Source organism: Felis catus, chromosome D1, assembly GCF_018350175.1.
Source record: "Felis catus isolate Fca126 chromosome D1, F.catus_Fca126_mat1.0, whole genome shotgun sequence".
NCBI lineage: Eukaryota > Metazoa > Chordata > Mammalia > Carnivora > Felidae > Felis > Felis catus.
The window spans coordinates 21,795,892-21,812,772 of NC_058377.1; the positions used below are offsets into that span (position 1 = coordinate 21,795,892).

Below are 16,881 nucleotides of genomic sequence, written 5' to 3' on the forward strand. Positions count from 1 at the left end.
TCATGCTCTGTCTCTCTCTGTCCCAAAAATAAATAAACGTTGAAAAAAAAATTAAAAAAAAAAAAAAAAGCTATTCAAAATAACCACAAACAGGGGCGCCTGGGTGGCTCAGGTGGTTAAGCATCATCATCTCCTGGTTCATGAGTTCAAACCTCATGTTGGGCTCGCTGCTGTCAGTACAGAGCCTGCTTTGGATCCTCTGTCCCCCACTCTTCTCTCTGCCCCTACCCCACTCACAGTCTCTCTCTTAAAAACAAACAAACAAACAAACAAACAAACAAACAAACGAACCACAAATATAGTATCACTGAAATTCAGAGAGCTGTGATATCCTTACAGAAGAGATAGTGCTGAACTTCACCAGGTGAAGGGCCCTGGCCCAGGTTAATCTTTCCTCCAGCAATTGCTTTCTTTTCCAGATGTGTAAAAAGGCTGTCTAACAGCTTGCTTTTTGATTCTTACAGTGTGATATCATAAGGAATGTAAGTGTCCCTCTGGCCCTCCTGTCCTCTCACCTAAGCCCAGATAAACTCAGGGCCCCATGGATCATCTCAGTACCATAACTGGACATCCATACATCCACATTCACGTACAGGCAAACACCATAAACACACTTATTTTTGTGTAATACATTTATTTCTTTGTGTCGCACACAAAATTCTCAATGTTTTTGGTTAACCACTGGCAAACTTCAGCTAAGAAGATGTGAAACAATAACTACATGCAGTGGCATGCCTACAATTTCCACCACAAGTCTAACGACAGCCATGACTTTCTGGATCTTCCCAATGGTCATTACATTTAGGTAAATACACTTTATAGAAAGAAGCATCTACTTACTGTGCTTCTTCAGAAGACTCTTGTTTTATTTTTAATGTTCTCTTTGTGACAGGTATTTCATCTGAAAAGCAAGGTTTTTGAAAGAGATTATATTTTTCTAAGTAGCAGACATTTATGTACATAAGTCATTGTGTTTACTGTCTGTTCCATACTTTCCAACGCAAGACCGTAATTCTAGTGTCAAACACTGTCCAATGCCAGATTTATAAATATAACTCTTATATAATGAGATGCATACATTTATATGCAAGATCAGAAACCAGCTCTACAAGTATAAAATTCTTCAAGGTCACCAGGGGGATTTCTAGCTAGGAGCTTAAAGCTTAATTTCAGTGCAAACATGATTTTTGAAGGAACAAGAATGAAAAATAATTCTCTTCTATTTAGGTTTTCTATGTAGGTTTTACACAGCAACTATTCCCCCAATATCAGAATCAATATCCTCTGCATGTTATTTTATTTTATTTTTTCCCAAAGGTTTGGGTGACTTAATTCTCCATGGCAAAACCAGAGTTACAGGATGCCAAAGTAATTTAGACCTTACTACTGTTTGGAAATTAAAAGGTAGTGATCACTTGGTATCTGCCCTTTTTATTTTTCCAGTCCTTAAGTCTCTCTTTTACATGGCATTAGTTTTACAGTTTAAGAGTTTCTTCTCTCCCTGTCTTCCGATATTTGAGAGATTTAAAAAGAAATCGCATTTGAAAGAAATATTAGCATTTAATCCTTTTTCTTTTGCATTAGCATTTCTCTATCATCAGGAATTCTGTAAAACAATGCCTGTGGACTTTTATCTTAAGCCAGGGAAGCACGTTCATAGTGCCAATCCTACTTATACTTCTTTGGAGCTTGCCCGAGTAGCTCACTGGGGAGAAAACATTTACTTGTAAGGGAACACGCATCACACAACTTGCTACTGAAGCCCAGTGACTGCAGCAGAAACTGATTAGCACTTCCAAATTATAAAAATCCAAACTGGAGAGTCTGTTGCAAAAAGAAACAAAAACTAACTACGTATCCCCTCTTAATTAGGCCACCCGCGTTTAGATTTGATGGCCAGGAGTTTTATTTTCCATTCATTGTTAATGCTAAGTCTGAATCATTCCAGCCACTGCTCAGATGGGATCCTTAATGAATTCTGAAGGAGTATGATCACTGATAAAATTCAAATATCATCTTTTTTCAAGATAAACAGAGGCTTCTCTTCTTCTTCTTCTTCTTCTTTTTTTTTTTTTTTTTTTTTGTTCAGACTAAAGTGTGGGTGGGGACCTTTTCCAAATCACAAACAGAAAATAAAAAGTATTTGGAATAAAGCAAGGAAAAGAAAGTCATGTCTACAGCAGTTTTGAGCCAAGAGTTAATCTTCTTGGCAGCTATCTTAGAACAAGGAGGTGTAGGATATTTGAAACGGCATATAGGATTCTTCTACCTGTCACTGATTAGGAATTGTGGGTCTTTAGGACTTTTGCTGGTCCGCAAATCCAAATGACTAACACCAGGCACTAGCTGGCAATTGAGGGCTAAACCAACCATGTCCAGATTGCCCCAAATGGGCTGGCTGTGTGCCTTGTGCTGACAGCAGGAACTGAACTACTAAGTACAAATACACATATAAAGGGGCGTGCGTGCACACACACACACACACACACACACACACACACACGTTAAGTATCATATATATTGGCTTTCTTACCCAATTCCTGATCTGTTGGATAGCCATGGAGATCCTGACTGTGGTTTCCCCAGTCCTCCTGTGAATACTCCTCCATAGTGCTGCCATCTGACTCCAGCTCCTGGTACAAGCCACTACTGTTAATAAGTACAGGCTGGCAGGGCTGAGCATCCCATCCTCCCTGACCAAACACCTGTTCCAACTGTTCAAATGTGTAACTGCTCTTTCTTTTCCCAACACCATGTTCTTTCACCCGACTGTAACACCTGCGAAGGGTCTAAGACACAAAGTCTTTTGTTATTCCTTTAAAGCTGTACTTCCTCTTCCAGGTACGGACCACAGATATTAATTACTATTAGACAGACACAGACAGACAAACACAGACACATTGTTACAGGAATGCTAGATTTCAAATTCATTATTATATTAGAAAAAAAACTAATTTAGCATTTACTCAAACATGTTATAATTCAAACAATTATTTTGCAATTAATCATCCATTAAACAACAAGAAACATTACAACATTATTGCATGTACCCCATAACACATATTTTTATACCCCCACCCCCATTTAAAAAGAAGAAGTAGGAAAAAAAAAAAAAAAAGAAAACAAGAAATACCAGCCAGCCAATAGGATGCACACCTGCCACAGAAGAGAAAGAGCTGCTATTGTGCCCAGAATTTGGAAAAAGTGAGGGAAGGGGGGACAGAAAGAAGAATTTCCCAAGCGAAGAATATAACCTTCCCTACTCTTCAGAAGGAAATCAGGGTGAAAACAATCGCCTAAGTGAATCAGCTAGTAAAACATACTATCCTCAAAGTCCACAGTCCTTACTAAGTTACTCGGTCTTTAGGGAAATTGCTAAATTTAAAAGAGGTCAAATAATTATGCTACAGAGCCCCAGTCTCAAACATCAACTATCAAGAAACAAACAATGTGCTAATTCCTACATCGAAAGATTAGCCAGTTCTAATCTATTCTACCAACTCAAACTGCCAGGAAACAAACCAATAATCTCCTTTCCTGGGGGGGAAAGTGAGGTGGAGGGATACCATTGCACTCCTTTTTCTGCCTTATGCTACGCAGCAAATAAAAATCACTATGCAAGTCCACAGGGAAAACCTGGATCATTTTAATGTCTTGCACAAACCATTTTCTTCATGCTCTTCTAACGCATACTTGTTTCTGATCATTAGCCCAGTTTCCTTAATTATTGGCATCTTTTACTCTGTCTTACATGGTATTTCAAAAGATAAACCAAGGACTTAGTCCCAGCATCCAAATTTAGTTTACTGACATCCAGTCTCTATCCCATCTCTGCTCTTTCTGCTCCTTCTAATCTCCCTTCTACTTTACTGAATTTCACTCAGAATTTTCTTGAAAGACAAGACCCCTTTTCCCTGGTGGCTCTCATATACCTTCTGACTCAACTGTGCAAAACCGGTTCACTTCAGACTTAATTTATATGCATTAGTCAGACTGTACGTTTCTCCTAAATGTGAGATTACTTTCCATAGCAATATATCACATATTCCCACCAAACTAAAACAACTCTTCATAATCTTTACAGAGCCTCCACGAAAGTTCAGTATCTTGAAATCACAGGTGACAAATGACAAGACACTCTGTCAAATACTTTGCAGATCTGTTCCTTGAGGCCAGGAATCCAGATGGGCAAAAGCAGTAATAAAAGCATGGCACATAGGATGATCTTCCTCAGACATACACAGAGTGGTGATTAGTCACCCTGTCCCAAAACCGGCCAGTCTACCCCCTGCATAAGCATCTGCCTTTCTCCCTTTCTTGAGATCTCTGGTGCCTCAAATGATGCTTTAAAGAGCCAAGGTTTCTGATTAAAAGTGTTCCGTCTTTCTCTTTGTAAAAGATTGTCACAACTACATAACACAAAACTTTCTAGAAAAAAAGTCAGAAATGAACTTGGGGAATGCGTCACAGGGTAACTTTTCCAATGGAAGGAGACAAATGCCAGCAGCAGATCTCATTTAATTTTCTATATACTCCCCTTTCCCAGTGCCCTCTGCCCTCCTTGCAGGGATTGGAATTTGAATTGCAAACATCTCCTGCCAACTTATTTTTATCTCACAATGTCTAGTTTCTGCCTCCAAGAACACCCCAACTGCTCTTTTCGACTCCTCCAAGGACCGTACATGGAGAGTCCCGGCCATGTCCCTTTCACCCTGCCAAGGCCATAAATGGAGATGTCACTGCTCACTACTTTCTGGCTGCCTCGAGAAGTGCACGCAGCACACAAGAGTCCAGTCGCCTCTGTCACTGGGGGTCATTTCAGAAGTCAAGGAATAAACTCACGTTCCTTGGAAGGAATGTCGTGACACGGGCATCTTAAGCAAAGCCACCAATCTTTTGACAATGTGCATGGTGGGGAACGACAGGTTTCTTTGAAACCACCAAATTGAGCTTAAAATTTCACTTGGCTTATGTAATTGTGAATAGCAATATCTAATGGTTTTAGATACAGAAGAACAGTCAGATGATGTATTTTATATTTCATCAAAAAAGGCTATAAGATCTTGCCACCTCTTTCCTTGTAGTGTACTTTTGTGATACACTTTAATAGTGTCGTGTGTTGATATGAAAAATATCTCTTAGGGGTCTGGAGGAAAAATGCTTGGTAATTCCTAAATCCATACGATAGGAATTTGATATATTGGAATAATGTTAAAAAGACTTCCAAATTGATTTTAACACTCTCAAGACATAAAATACACATAAGAGGTAACTTCTGGGTTCAGCAAAGGATCCAGGGATCCAAGGAGAGGCTGTTTGAATAGGACACATCAACTAAGATAGAAAACGAAAGGGAGAACTCAAACCTGAGCAAGACCACCGCTGTGGGAGACAATGAACTCAGTGAAGCTGCAGGGACTTTAGAAACAGATAAAAGGAACCTATGGAGGCCTTCCAATCAAGAAAGGTCACACTTCCTATACCCCGAACGATGAACCAAAGCACGCAATTAAAAGACTGCGTGTCTGTGTCAACAGTCCTAAATAAGCCAACTTAAAACTCTACTCTAAATCTGAGGTTATGATAATGCTCCAAACTCTAGGAAAAGCAAAGCCTCACCTCGCACTTCAGACAGCCACACCAAACCCAACAAGAACCTCAAGTTTAGCTTTCTTGGGAGGGCCGTTTCCTACCCAACACAAATACCTTACTCCCCTTCCTTCTTTCTTTACCTCACTCATCTTAGAAATGTATGGCAATTTAACCTCTAGCATTTTCTTTTAAAAGTTAAGATTTTGTGGGAATTGGGAGGGGGGGGAAGAATTTGCTCAAAATTATGAAAAGACCAGCCTATTCACAATTAGGAAGAATAACGCTTTCCTTATTGCTAGAAGTTTCCATGGTAAATCAATATTACAGTCTCCTCCCTGGGGAAGAGCAGTGAGGTAATACTGTATTCTTGAAGGAAGTCAGAGGGATAGAGGTCAGGAGGAGTCAAGAGAATCTAGAAAGAACTAAAGGGTAGGTAACCACTTGATCAGGTGGTCAAATCAGAAGAGTTCGTAGGTCTTTGATTTGGAAGAAATGCCAAGTGTTTAATCACCACAACAGGAAAAGAACCAGAGACAAGGCTTAAAAGACGTCCCATTACCAAAGCAGGGAGGAAAACAAGATGGCTGACAATTGATAATTTATAGACGGAGGGAAAGTTCTGCCAAAGTTTAAGATTGGAGGGAAAGGAAATGAGAGAATAAAGATGACATTCATTGCAGATGAATGTGGGGGGGAGGTCTGCGGGGGAGGGGGCAGGTAAACAAAGGTAGGAGTTTTAGATTGGCAGGATTGGGGGTTTAACGGCAGCAATGCAGAGAAAGACCCAGGGTTACAGTACATGTAACATTAAATACAGTGCACAATGCAGCTATCTTGCCAAAGTAAGTAAATCCAGTATTGGGTTGTATAAGCAGAGGAATCACATGTAAGCTATGAAGGTGGCTCTTCCTCTCTATTCAGCACCGGTGAGGCCACAGCTGGAGCACAGCATTCAGTTCTGGGCATCGAACCAGCTACAAGAGAGGGAAATTGTAGAGTTCAGAAAAGGGCAAATAAAATAATGAAAGGCTTGGAAAATAAGATCTATAAGTAGGGCCAGTGGTTTCGTCAAAGCCCTTCCTGACATTATATAAGCTACTTTGGGGGTAAAAATAAGGTTTCTTTCGCTTCAGTGTCCTTCAATCCCTCCTTTGACTTTCAGGAAGTGGGAGGAATTGAATTTTTCCCTGGTATGGCAAAGCAGGAAGCCAACTAAATAAATCATATGGGCATATGCCAACCAATTCTGCTACTGGCTCGTTTTCTCAAAATTTGCCCCATTTCATCCAATCGAAACATAATCACTGTGACAAAACCACTGTTCTAACAGAACTGACTACAGGTGGAACAGGGTCTATAATAAGGAGGAATGGAAATGTGTAGCATAATAGCTACATAAATGTGTTGTCCAGAAAACACTGGCATGATCAGCCTAAGATGTCAGATGAAAAAGTCAAACCGCAGGGCAGGATAGCTTAGTTATAACAGCAGGAAACAATGTTATAAGAAAAAACAAGCCGTGAAACAGATTTTCAAATGTAGTTGTCAAACTGGCCACACTAGAAATGGATTACATAGATGATCTTAACCCTCTGCAAACTAAATATGATAAATTTTAGCTTTTTTTTTTTTTAACCCAAATGATTCCATAAAGAATATGCTTATTTGCAGTCAGAGTCTTAAGAATCACATATCATATTTCACAAGAGATAGAGGAAATTACACTGGGGGCAAATCTCCAATGACTAGCTGTTTATAAAAATTAAAAACAATACCTTAGCCTTAGCAGATGTGGATTTTTAAAGCAAAAGTCTTTGTGAAACACATTAATCTTCTTCCTTTAAAGTTACCGCTTTATTGTAACTGTTACAACTAGTTGCTCTTAATGAGGCAACAACAACAACAACAACAAACCCATTGAATTTATTTCAATATCTTTTGGAGAGACTCAATATGTCTTTAATTAGTTTTAGTTTCTTACTGTGAGCACAAAAGGTAGAAAATAAAATAAAACTCCAAGTAGGAGAATAAATAAATAAACACATTTCTGCACACAGTAAGAGGGGTATTATGAATACAGCATAAATTCCTACATAGAGATGTAAATTACACCAAGCTAGAACTAATGATTAGGAAGTCACGTAAGGCAAAATCTATCTGGGGCCAGCAGAAGTTTTACTACCTATTTACTACCTGTTTTCTATACATCAAAATCTGGCAAACTGATTTGCCAATCACTTAATCCTTTAAAACCAGCCAACCCTAAACCCTAACAAAACAAAACTCAAACCAAAAATATAGCCCTTGCATCACACTCCCCCAGTTCTTAGCGCTACAGGGGAGGTTTGGCAAGTGAGAAAGCTTTTTATTCTTAAATATTCCTTTTCCTTTTCCTCTCCAGAATAGAAGTTCTTTTCTTTTTTGGGTCATGGATCCATCCCCAGAAAAAAACACACATACAAAACTGTTCCATACAATTTCAAGAACACGGACTCTGAAGAGCCCATACCAGAACCTCGGGTTAAAAACTCCTCTATACCATGTGGTTGTTTCTTCCATAAAAGAATATAACAGGTATTAGTCAGAAGCCCTAAAATAAGGTAGACTTAATTTGTGTATTAAGTTTGACAAGAGATTATAAAGATTGGGACAACCAGTTTAAGTAAAATTTATCCAGTTTGCTCCATATTCTGCTCATTTAGATAAAGCAGCATTAATATCTTCTTTAAGAGGCCAATTAGTCAAATTCCCATGCTTTTTGAGAGAAACAATTCCTAGCAGTAAGAACACACAGGGATATCAATTTACTCTTCACAAAAATATAGGAGTTTTTTTTTTTCTTTTTTCCACCTGCTAGGGAAGAAATCTTTTTCTGAAGTGGAAACTAAGCAATATTAAATGATTCATAAATTATGCTTTTTATCTGTCCCAATTGAATCACATAATACTTGACCATTCATTATCTGATACACGTATCAATACAGATGCTACATAAATTACCTAAAGGAAATTCACGTATCTTGGAACAAGCATAGGAAAGGAAGTCTTGACTACTTTCCTTAGTAGTCACGATGGCTAAGCTTTTGCATCTTCCCATTTTAATACTGCCTAAAGACCAAAGGGTCTGAAAGGACTAGGCAATGTCTACACTAATTCAATCCTTAACCCAATGGGACTCAGTCTGATCTATTATTCTGCCGAAACCATTCATATCATGGTCAGCAATTTCTTAATTACTGAGAAGAATGACCCTCAAACTTTGTCCTTAACTCATTTGACTTTCCTGCAGCACCTGATATAATGCCTATCTGTCTATGACACTAGCCTTGCCAAATATCTCTTTTATATAATCTACTGATTGACAGGGGGTGGGTGGAGCTGCCCAAGGCTCTAATAGCAAACCAAGTTCCAAACTTCTAAAATATTATGGATGTTTTGAATGGAAAAGAACCTCAGAGATCATGGAGTCCTCACTTAACAAATGAGGAGCCAAGGCCCCAAGACAAGTATTTCTTCAAAGGGGATTTGGAAAACAAACAAACAAACAAATTACCAAATGCCACTCATATAATGTGAATGCTTCCTAAGAGAACTATTCTTAGTAGAATATTCTTGATGATCTATTCTTAGATCATCAACTCTATGAGGTAGGAACTAGGTATGTCTGCCTAGTTCTCGGTTTCTCTGAGCCCAGAAGAGTGCCTATCACGTAAGGGTTCAATATACATTTATTAAGTAAATGAATTAAGGTAATTTTAATATTGCAAATCATTAGCAAGAAGATAAATTTTGTTTCTTACCAAAGAAAATCAGGAAACTCACTGTTTAACCACATGGTAGATTATATTTATAGAATCAATAAATCTAAGGTACGTAAGGCTCCTACTTGAAAAAAGCAGGAGCAGAAAATGGTATGAAGCATAGATACAGCTCAAATTACCAAAGCAAATTCCCTTTGTGACAAAGGGAATAACTGCAGAGGGCCAGGTTATTTTAAAAAGATCTACCATTCTTGTTTTTAAAATTTTTCTCGGTGGTGGGAGAGGGGTTTCCTGCCACACAGACCTCTGTTGCTCTGTCCAAATTTTATTATTTCTTATGCCTTACACATTGAATAAGTAATATATTCAAGGATACAGAGTTCTGTCAAAGATAGAAAAGGAAAAAGACTCAATTGTTTCCTGGATTCTGATAGGGTCAAACAGAACGACCACCAGAAACCAAAAGATCTTACCTCTCTGGAGCCCCAGTCTCTGTGGGGAACTGTCCAGGATTGAATTCTATTGACTTGCACTGCATTCCGAATCTGGCTATGAACGACTCACTTTTTTGTCTACAACTGGTCAGTACTGTCTTCATCGGGGAGAGATTCTTGTGTGGAACAAATAATTCAGCAAATTTTGATTCTCAGTGAGGATCAACTCCTCCAAGTTTTCTAGGTTCCTCCATGCTAGCTGATGAGGGTCTTGTCCATTCAGGTTATGAACGGAAAAAAAACCCTCCAGGAGGACAATACTAATTGTCAAAAACAAACACCTTCCATTGCTCAAGGAACTATATTCATATGACCATAAAGTTTTTAACCCTATGCTGTAGGTAAATCATATCTCCTATTGGCAGTAATATCATAAGAGCCATACCTAGTAAGCGTAGTCCTGTTTAAGGACTTCTTTGGGATACAAGAATCCTTCCAGGCATGAAGACAGGTAAAAACATTAGGGCTTTAGTGAACTACTTAACTATTCCAGACATAAGCAGCAACAGATACATTACAGTCATCAAAGACAGTCAGATACCACTATTTGCCTACAACCTCCTTCCCATCTAGATGGGGCGGGGCGGGGGGAAGGTGGTGGGAACCAGTTGTCTGGTAAAGAATTATCCTGGATTAGGTAGGTTGTTTTCATCTGACCTCCTACATCACCTCTAAAGTTGCTATATTAGCATTTCCGTTAGATTTTCCGTTTACTTCACACCCCGGGCACCATCTCAAAGTGGTATTCAGATGATATTTATTTAAAATGTTAACTTTTACTAATATGTGAGGAAAAAAAAACATATTTGAGTATTAGCTACAGTATTTCTAGGACAGCAGGGGAGAATCATTCACCTTTAAAGGCCTCCCACACAAACACCCTGAATTGCACACTAACTGGTCCATAATCAACCATGTCTAAAATTTAAGAAGTACACATGCATGCATACACATTACAATAACATCTCACACAGCTTTACCATTACATCACATTGCTTCCCAAACACAAAGGCACTTTCTACTGGTGATAAGACCTGTGTTTAAAAGGGAAATGGTGCAGAGCAGTTACCCCACCCCCTCCAAAACAGGTCACTTTATTCCTTTCATGAAAGTTTTGTAGTCTTTTTTTTTTTTTTTTTTACTAAAAACTACCATCTATAATGAAAAGATAATCTATAATACAAATTCCTTCCATTAGTAATTTTTACGTATTTGGCTGTGACATCTAGATAAAATCATCTAAGAAGTAAGGTTATTAGAAATCCTCCATGAAGGTATCTGGGTACAAATATTAGTCTCCCCTGAATCTGGGTCAAGACTCAGTCAGGTGTTCTTTAAAAAGGTAAATGTTGACTTAAAGTTGACCCTTGAACAGCATGGATTTGAACTACAAGGTTTTTTTCAATAAATATATTACTGCAAATGTATTTTCTCCTCCTTATGATCATCTTAATAACAATTTCTTTCCTCTGGTGTATTCTGTTGTAAGAATACAGTATAGAATAGATGTAACATACAAAATACGTTAATCCACTGCTCATGTTATCAGTAAGTCTTCTAATCAACAGCAGGCTATTAGTAGCTAAGTTTCTGGGGAGTCAGAAGTTATATCCAGATTTTTGACTGAACAGGGCATCAGTGTCCCTAACACCTATGTTGTTCAGGGTCAACTCTACTTCAAAAAGTGGTTTTGTTTTTGTTTTTTTGTTTTTGCATTTACATGCTGTAAACTACAGATCATAAATGCATGAAAAGAACAAATATTCATATGCTGACAAATACTCTATGAAAAACCTGAAAATAAGCATGTTTTAAGTGTATACATCTGTCTGTAGGCAACCTGAACATATTTAGAAAGTTGTTAGAAAGAAATTCAGGCAATCATAATACTTTTTATAGCTCATTTGGTAACATTTTTATATTTTACTCTTACCTTTACGAGGACTGCTAAAAGCAATAGCCATATGAAAAATGTACTGTCTACAAAAAGCAAACATTTTCCATATGTGGCTCAATGTCCTGTGCAATGAAGGTAAAAACCATAACTACCATTTTCTCAGTGCCTACTTACTGTGTGCTGAGACTTAAGCAGTTTATATTTATTATTCCTAATTTTACTTTAATGCTAAAAGAGAGAGTCCCAGGAAACAGACTGAGGAGTCTGTGCAGCAGGCTTACTGGGGAGGGCTCTTGAGAACGAATACCTGTGAGAGACTGACCGGAACAGGGTTGGGCGGACGAAGACGTTGACGAAGACACAGTTGCACCAAAGGCCTCAGCTAACCCAAAGTGAGGTGTGGAAACTGGATGAACCTTCAGATTTGTCCTGAACTGGGGCAAGGAAACTGTTCCTTTGGATTTCAGCACGGACCAGTCACTGGATTCAGGCTTCCCTGGAGAGGGAGCCTTACCTTGGGGGAGACAGCTCCCTTGGGCGAAGGAATTCAACTGGCAGCTGTCACCAATCGTTGCTCCAGGCAGCTGGGGGAGGGGCTGGGTGTCTCATTCCTGGAGGAGGGGTCTGGGGACTATATCACATGTATGTGGAAGATATGTGATACATTTCTATTTAACTGAATAGAGAGCTAAGGGAAAGGTAAGAGCTTATTATCCAAAGTCACTAACAGAACTTCTTTAATGTAAATTTAGGTTTCAAAACTAGGACCTGGTGTTCCTCTCTTCAGTAGACATTGAAAAGTCTACAAAGTCACTGTGTTTACCTTTTTGCCATAGTTGCCAGGAAGTTCACAGCTCATTTTAATATTTAGCGGATGTAACTATATTTACCTGGGTTACTCACTGCACCCTCTGATCTCTCATTTTCTATTTTTAGCTTTCTTCATATGCATATGCTTTTTTCGTACGTTTACATTATATATTCTAAACAACCCATCTCCTCTTTGTCATCTCTAAGAACACTTAGCCATAGGTAATGGACGCTCTATGGCCTCCTTTTGGTAAGCCACATCCTTAACCTTTTACTGCAGAAAAAAGTACTTCTACTTTGTAAATTCCTTCTGTAATTCAAACTTACTTCAAGAGGAGTCGGTAGTTCAATAAATGCCATCATTTATATAAAGATTTGAGTGAACTGAGTCTTTGACAATAAAAGCCTATTCTAAATGTTTTGACGCCTGTTGTCAACTCTTCCTTGGGACTTCCAAATCAAACGTTTTTCACGTGTTTATAACCTTAGGACACCATGAATTATCTGCAAGAATTTTTAAAACCTGTGTTTTCCTACTGTGAGAAGTAACATGTATGAGCATAACATCCATCTGTACTGCTCTGTTTTGGCTATTGCATTGGACCGTTTATAATCACACTGTTGCCAAAATCTTACTTCAATTGTCCACATTTTTCAAAGGTGGGTTGACGGTTCATAAAGGGGCAATATACCACCTGCTGGCTTTGTGACATTATACAAATTAATCTCATTGTGCCTCAACTTCTCCATCTGTTAGGTGGGGTTAATAACAGTACCTCCATCACAGATTTGCTGTGAGCGTTCAATGAAAAAATACAAACAGAGCACTTAAAACAGTGCCTAAGAGCTTGCACTCAACAAATGTTAGTCATTTTGATTGTTACAAAAATAATAGTCACACCACATGGAGACCACTTATAAATAAAGGTTAGTTCAAGTAGGGAAAGGTAACCCCAAAGTTTTATCACAAAGCACATGGTAGGAATAACAAACTGTAGCAGTCAATATCAGAATCTCGTTTGGAAAGCAAGTTTCAGTTACACCACATCATCTAGTGTTAAAGGAATGCTAGCTTGATTTTCTGAATTTTAGTTTTATTAGTACATAAAAGTATTTTACAGTTATTTTTGTTTGATAACACATGAGATCTACAAATAACAAGTTTACACCTAGATTTAGGTTTGTTACACATCAAGTAACGTTGTTGTATAAACATGCTTTAGATTATTCAAGTTTCAGAAATACCTGGCTATACTAGCATAGCTTCTTCAACTTTTTGCTCTTATTTCCTCTCTCTTTATAAAAGCTAATTATCTAACCATTTTCAAAAGTTTGTAGTCCTGGCAAGAATAATGTGACTAACACTGACATATAAACCAAAGGGGAAACAAGGAATCTTAACTAACCATAGGAACATGCCTCACTCACCAGGCAGCCTGCTTACAAGAAGCTGTAGGCAGACAAACAGTGAAGTATGAATGGCTCATATATTTTCCTGGACTTCAATGGAACAAAAAACATGTAGACCTCTCATTCCTTTTTTGGTGCATGGAAATTTTCCTGGAAGTAAAATCAGACTGACCACCACCTCTTGAAAATTAGGGTTTCATAGATATGTTAGTTCTGCTATAAAGTTAAATTTTCTCCCTTGATTTTTCCTCTTAATTTTATGTGGTTTACATTACTTATATAAAGGAAAAAAATATTTTATACTGTTCTAAAACAGGTACAATCTGATCCCTCAAAATCTAACTGTTAACCATGTCTTCTAATTTGCAAAAGAGAAGGGACATTACCTGGTTATACAGAAGACTGAATAGGGGTGCTCATAATCTAATGACTGAATGACTATTAACAATGTTGCACTTTGCTGCTTGATGGGGCAAACCCCAGTGACAACTGGACATACCACAATAAAAAGATATAAAGTCATGTAAATCATTCTTAAGAAAGTAAAGGCAAATGGTAACATTTGGTAAAGGCAAAAGTAACATATAATGAATAAGAGCTCTAATGTTCTAAGGTCAACAAGGCTGATATCTAGTTATATCATATTTGAGGCAATTTCTTTCTATTGTGCTAATTGTTTTGAATTGCATATTTTAAATATCATATTGGTTTCTACCAGAATGTAAGCTCTTTGAAGGCAGGAGTTTATTTCAATTTTGTTCACTGATGTATTTCCAGTACCTACATCAATGGCCAGCACGCAGAAGCAGCTCAGTGGGTTTTTGCTAAATGAATGAATGGATGAATGAATGAATGAAAGAAAATTCCTTAAGATTTTATATGTCAGCTGAGAGATTAAACGTAAGGTTGAGGTACTTTTTGACCTATCACACTCTTCTTTCTAAATCATAAACCAGCTCTTCCCATTTAGAGAAAGTATCTGCAAACTTAAAATAATAATAATAAAAGCAGTTTTTGATAGATACGAACTTTATTCTGGTTTTATTAATACCAATTACAAACATAATTGACTTATTTGAATAAATGAAATCTGAAGGTAGATAGTAGAGCAACAATAATACTGTGAGTTTCAAAAATTCAGGCTAATACAACAAAATAGTCTTACATAGGCTGAGAAAAGGCAACTAGAAGACGTATCTAAGTAAATAACTTCCATTCTATTGTATCAATTTATATTGACTGAAATATTATTTGGTAGCTCAAAATATGTAATTTATGAATACAGCCAAGAGCACATATATAAAAATAAAATGATGGCTGTTATTCCTGAAATGTCTGAGAATAAACACAGGTTTGTATTTTATACTAAGGAATAACAACACATCCCACTAAGTGACAAGAGAACACTCACTTGATTAGTGCCAAGAAAAAAAAGTATTTCCACTGGCTCTCAAGGACTCTCTCAACTACAACAGGTAAGAATTAAAACAGATTTAAATACATGCCTTTTTCCATTCGCAGACATTTTCCAATGATTTGGAACAGTAGGGGGAAGACTCCGCATAGTTTACAAACTCCAGATATTTGCAACATATGCATACTAGGCCCAGATTTGTTAAGCATTCATCCTGAATACTGAATGCTGTTTCTGCAATGGTCAACAGCAGGCAGAGAAGAACACACTGCATGAACCGCTCCCCCGCCCCAAACCAGGATTAAAGAGTACCCAATAATCAAAGCAGTCCCAACAATCAACTGTTTAAAAGTTAAAGCTCTTGTGATCCTGGTCTGTTTTTGAAACTCAAGACATTCTTTCTCCCATTTTTAAGCCTTTTTTAAACATTACATAGATACAACCTTCCAAAAGGGGGGAAAACTGCTCTTCTACCTCAGCCTAGCAGTATGAGCAACTTCAGAGTGCCTGTATGACAATCAATATCTGAAATTGGAGATGTGAATTTTAGTTCTTGCCCTCTGGTAATGTTAGAAAAAAAGAGGGGAAAAAAGAAGGCAGGGTCATCACTTCTGAAGTTTAGGGAGATTAGAATCCAAGAGTCTAGAGTACATCTTAGAGGTAACAGAGCTGTGCCGAAATGATATTTTAGTTGGATTTCACTGGGTTCTAGAACCAACTCTAAAAATTCAGGCAATGAAGCACTGTGATGATCTTTGAGGACTACAACAAAGAATCCTGTGTAAGCTGGTAGAAGATTTAACAAACCCCATAAAATTTTCAGATTCCCAAACAGCCCCGCTGATTTTAGTATATCTGAAATCTATTGTCTTCTGTTTTCATGGCCACTGTTTTATTGTACCTCTTGTCTAGCTTACTGCAAGAAGCCTCTGAGTGATCTTTGTCCTTCCAGTCTTACCCTTGCCAATTCATTTTCCACATTACAGCCAGTCCTAGGACCTAAGACTATGTCCACCTCCCAGCTTACAGCTCTTTGATGACTAAGTCTAGGGTCAAGTCTAAACCCCCTAGGTACCTCATCTCACCTCTTATGTATGTCTCCAGTCTCATTTCTGATCACTTCCCACCTCCTTTCACCCTCTTCCCTCTAACCTCAGGCTCCAGCTAGCTAGAACTACATCATATAAAACACTTCACCAGAATATTGGGGACATGACCTGTTCCAAATTAATGCTTCTTAAGTTTTGATGCCTTAAATCTAAAAGAGCACAATGATTGAAAAAAAAAAAAAAGCCAATGTCACCTCAGTATCTTCTAATTTTCTTTTATCTAACTGCAGGTTATAGCCCACGAGTGGGCTGAGTTGGGAAATCAATTTTAGTAGGTTGTGACCACCTTTCTAAACACCCGAAGTGGGAGATAAAGAGACAAGGCACAGGGGATCAAGAAGCGTCATGGTAAAGAGAACCCAGGGCCAGTGACGGTGGCTAGGGGGGAACAGGG

The 16,881-nt window shown here is 38.0% G+C and overlaps 1 protein-coding gene across 6 annotated transcripts in view; it reads right to left on the reverse strand.

Moving 5' to 3' along the window:
• MSANTD2 (Myb/SANT DNA binding domain containing 2) overlaps positions 1-16,881 on the reverse strand; it is a 32,032-nt gene that overhangs the window by 5,542 nt on the left and 9,609 nt on the right. The window contains exons 1-4 of one of the 6 annotated variants that reach the window (XM_045038477.1): positions 9,827-16,856; positions 6,477-6,566; positions 2,534-2,633; positions 841-901 (exon numbers count right to left, since the gene is read on the reverse strand). In XM_045038477.1, the coding sequence (XP_044894412.1) occupies positions 841-901; positions 2,534-2,609 (137 nt within the window). In that variant the 5' untranslated portion in view covers positions 2,610-2,633; positions 6,477-6,566; positions 9,827-16,856. The other 5 variants (XM_045038476.1, XM_023239250.2, XM_023239249.2 and 2 more) reach the window with 5 other exon arrangements.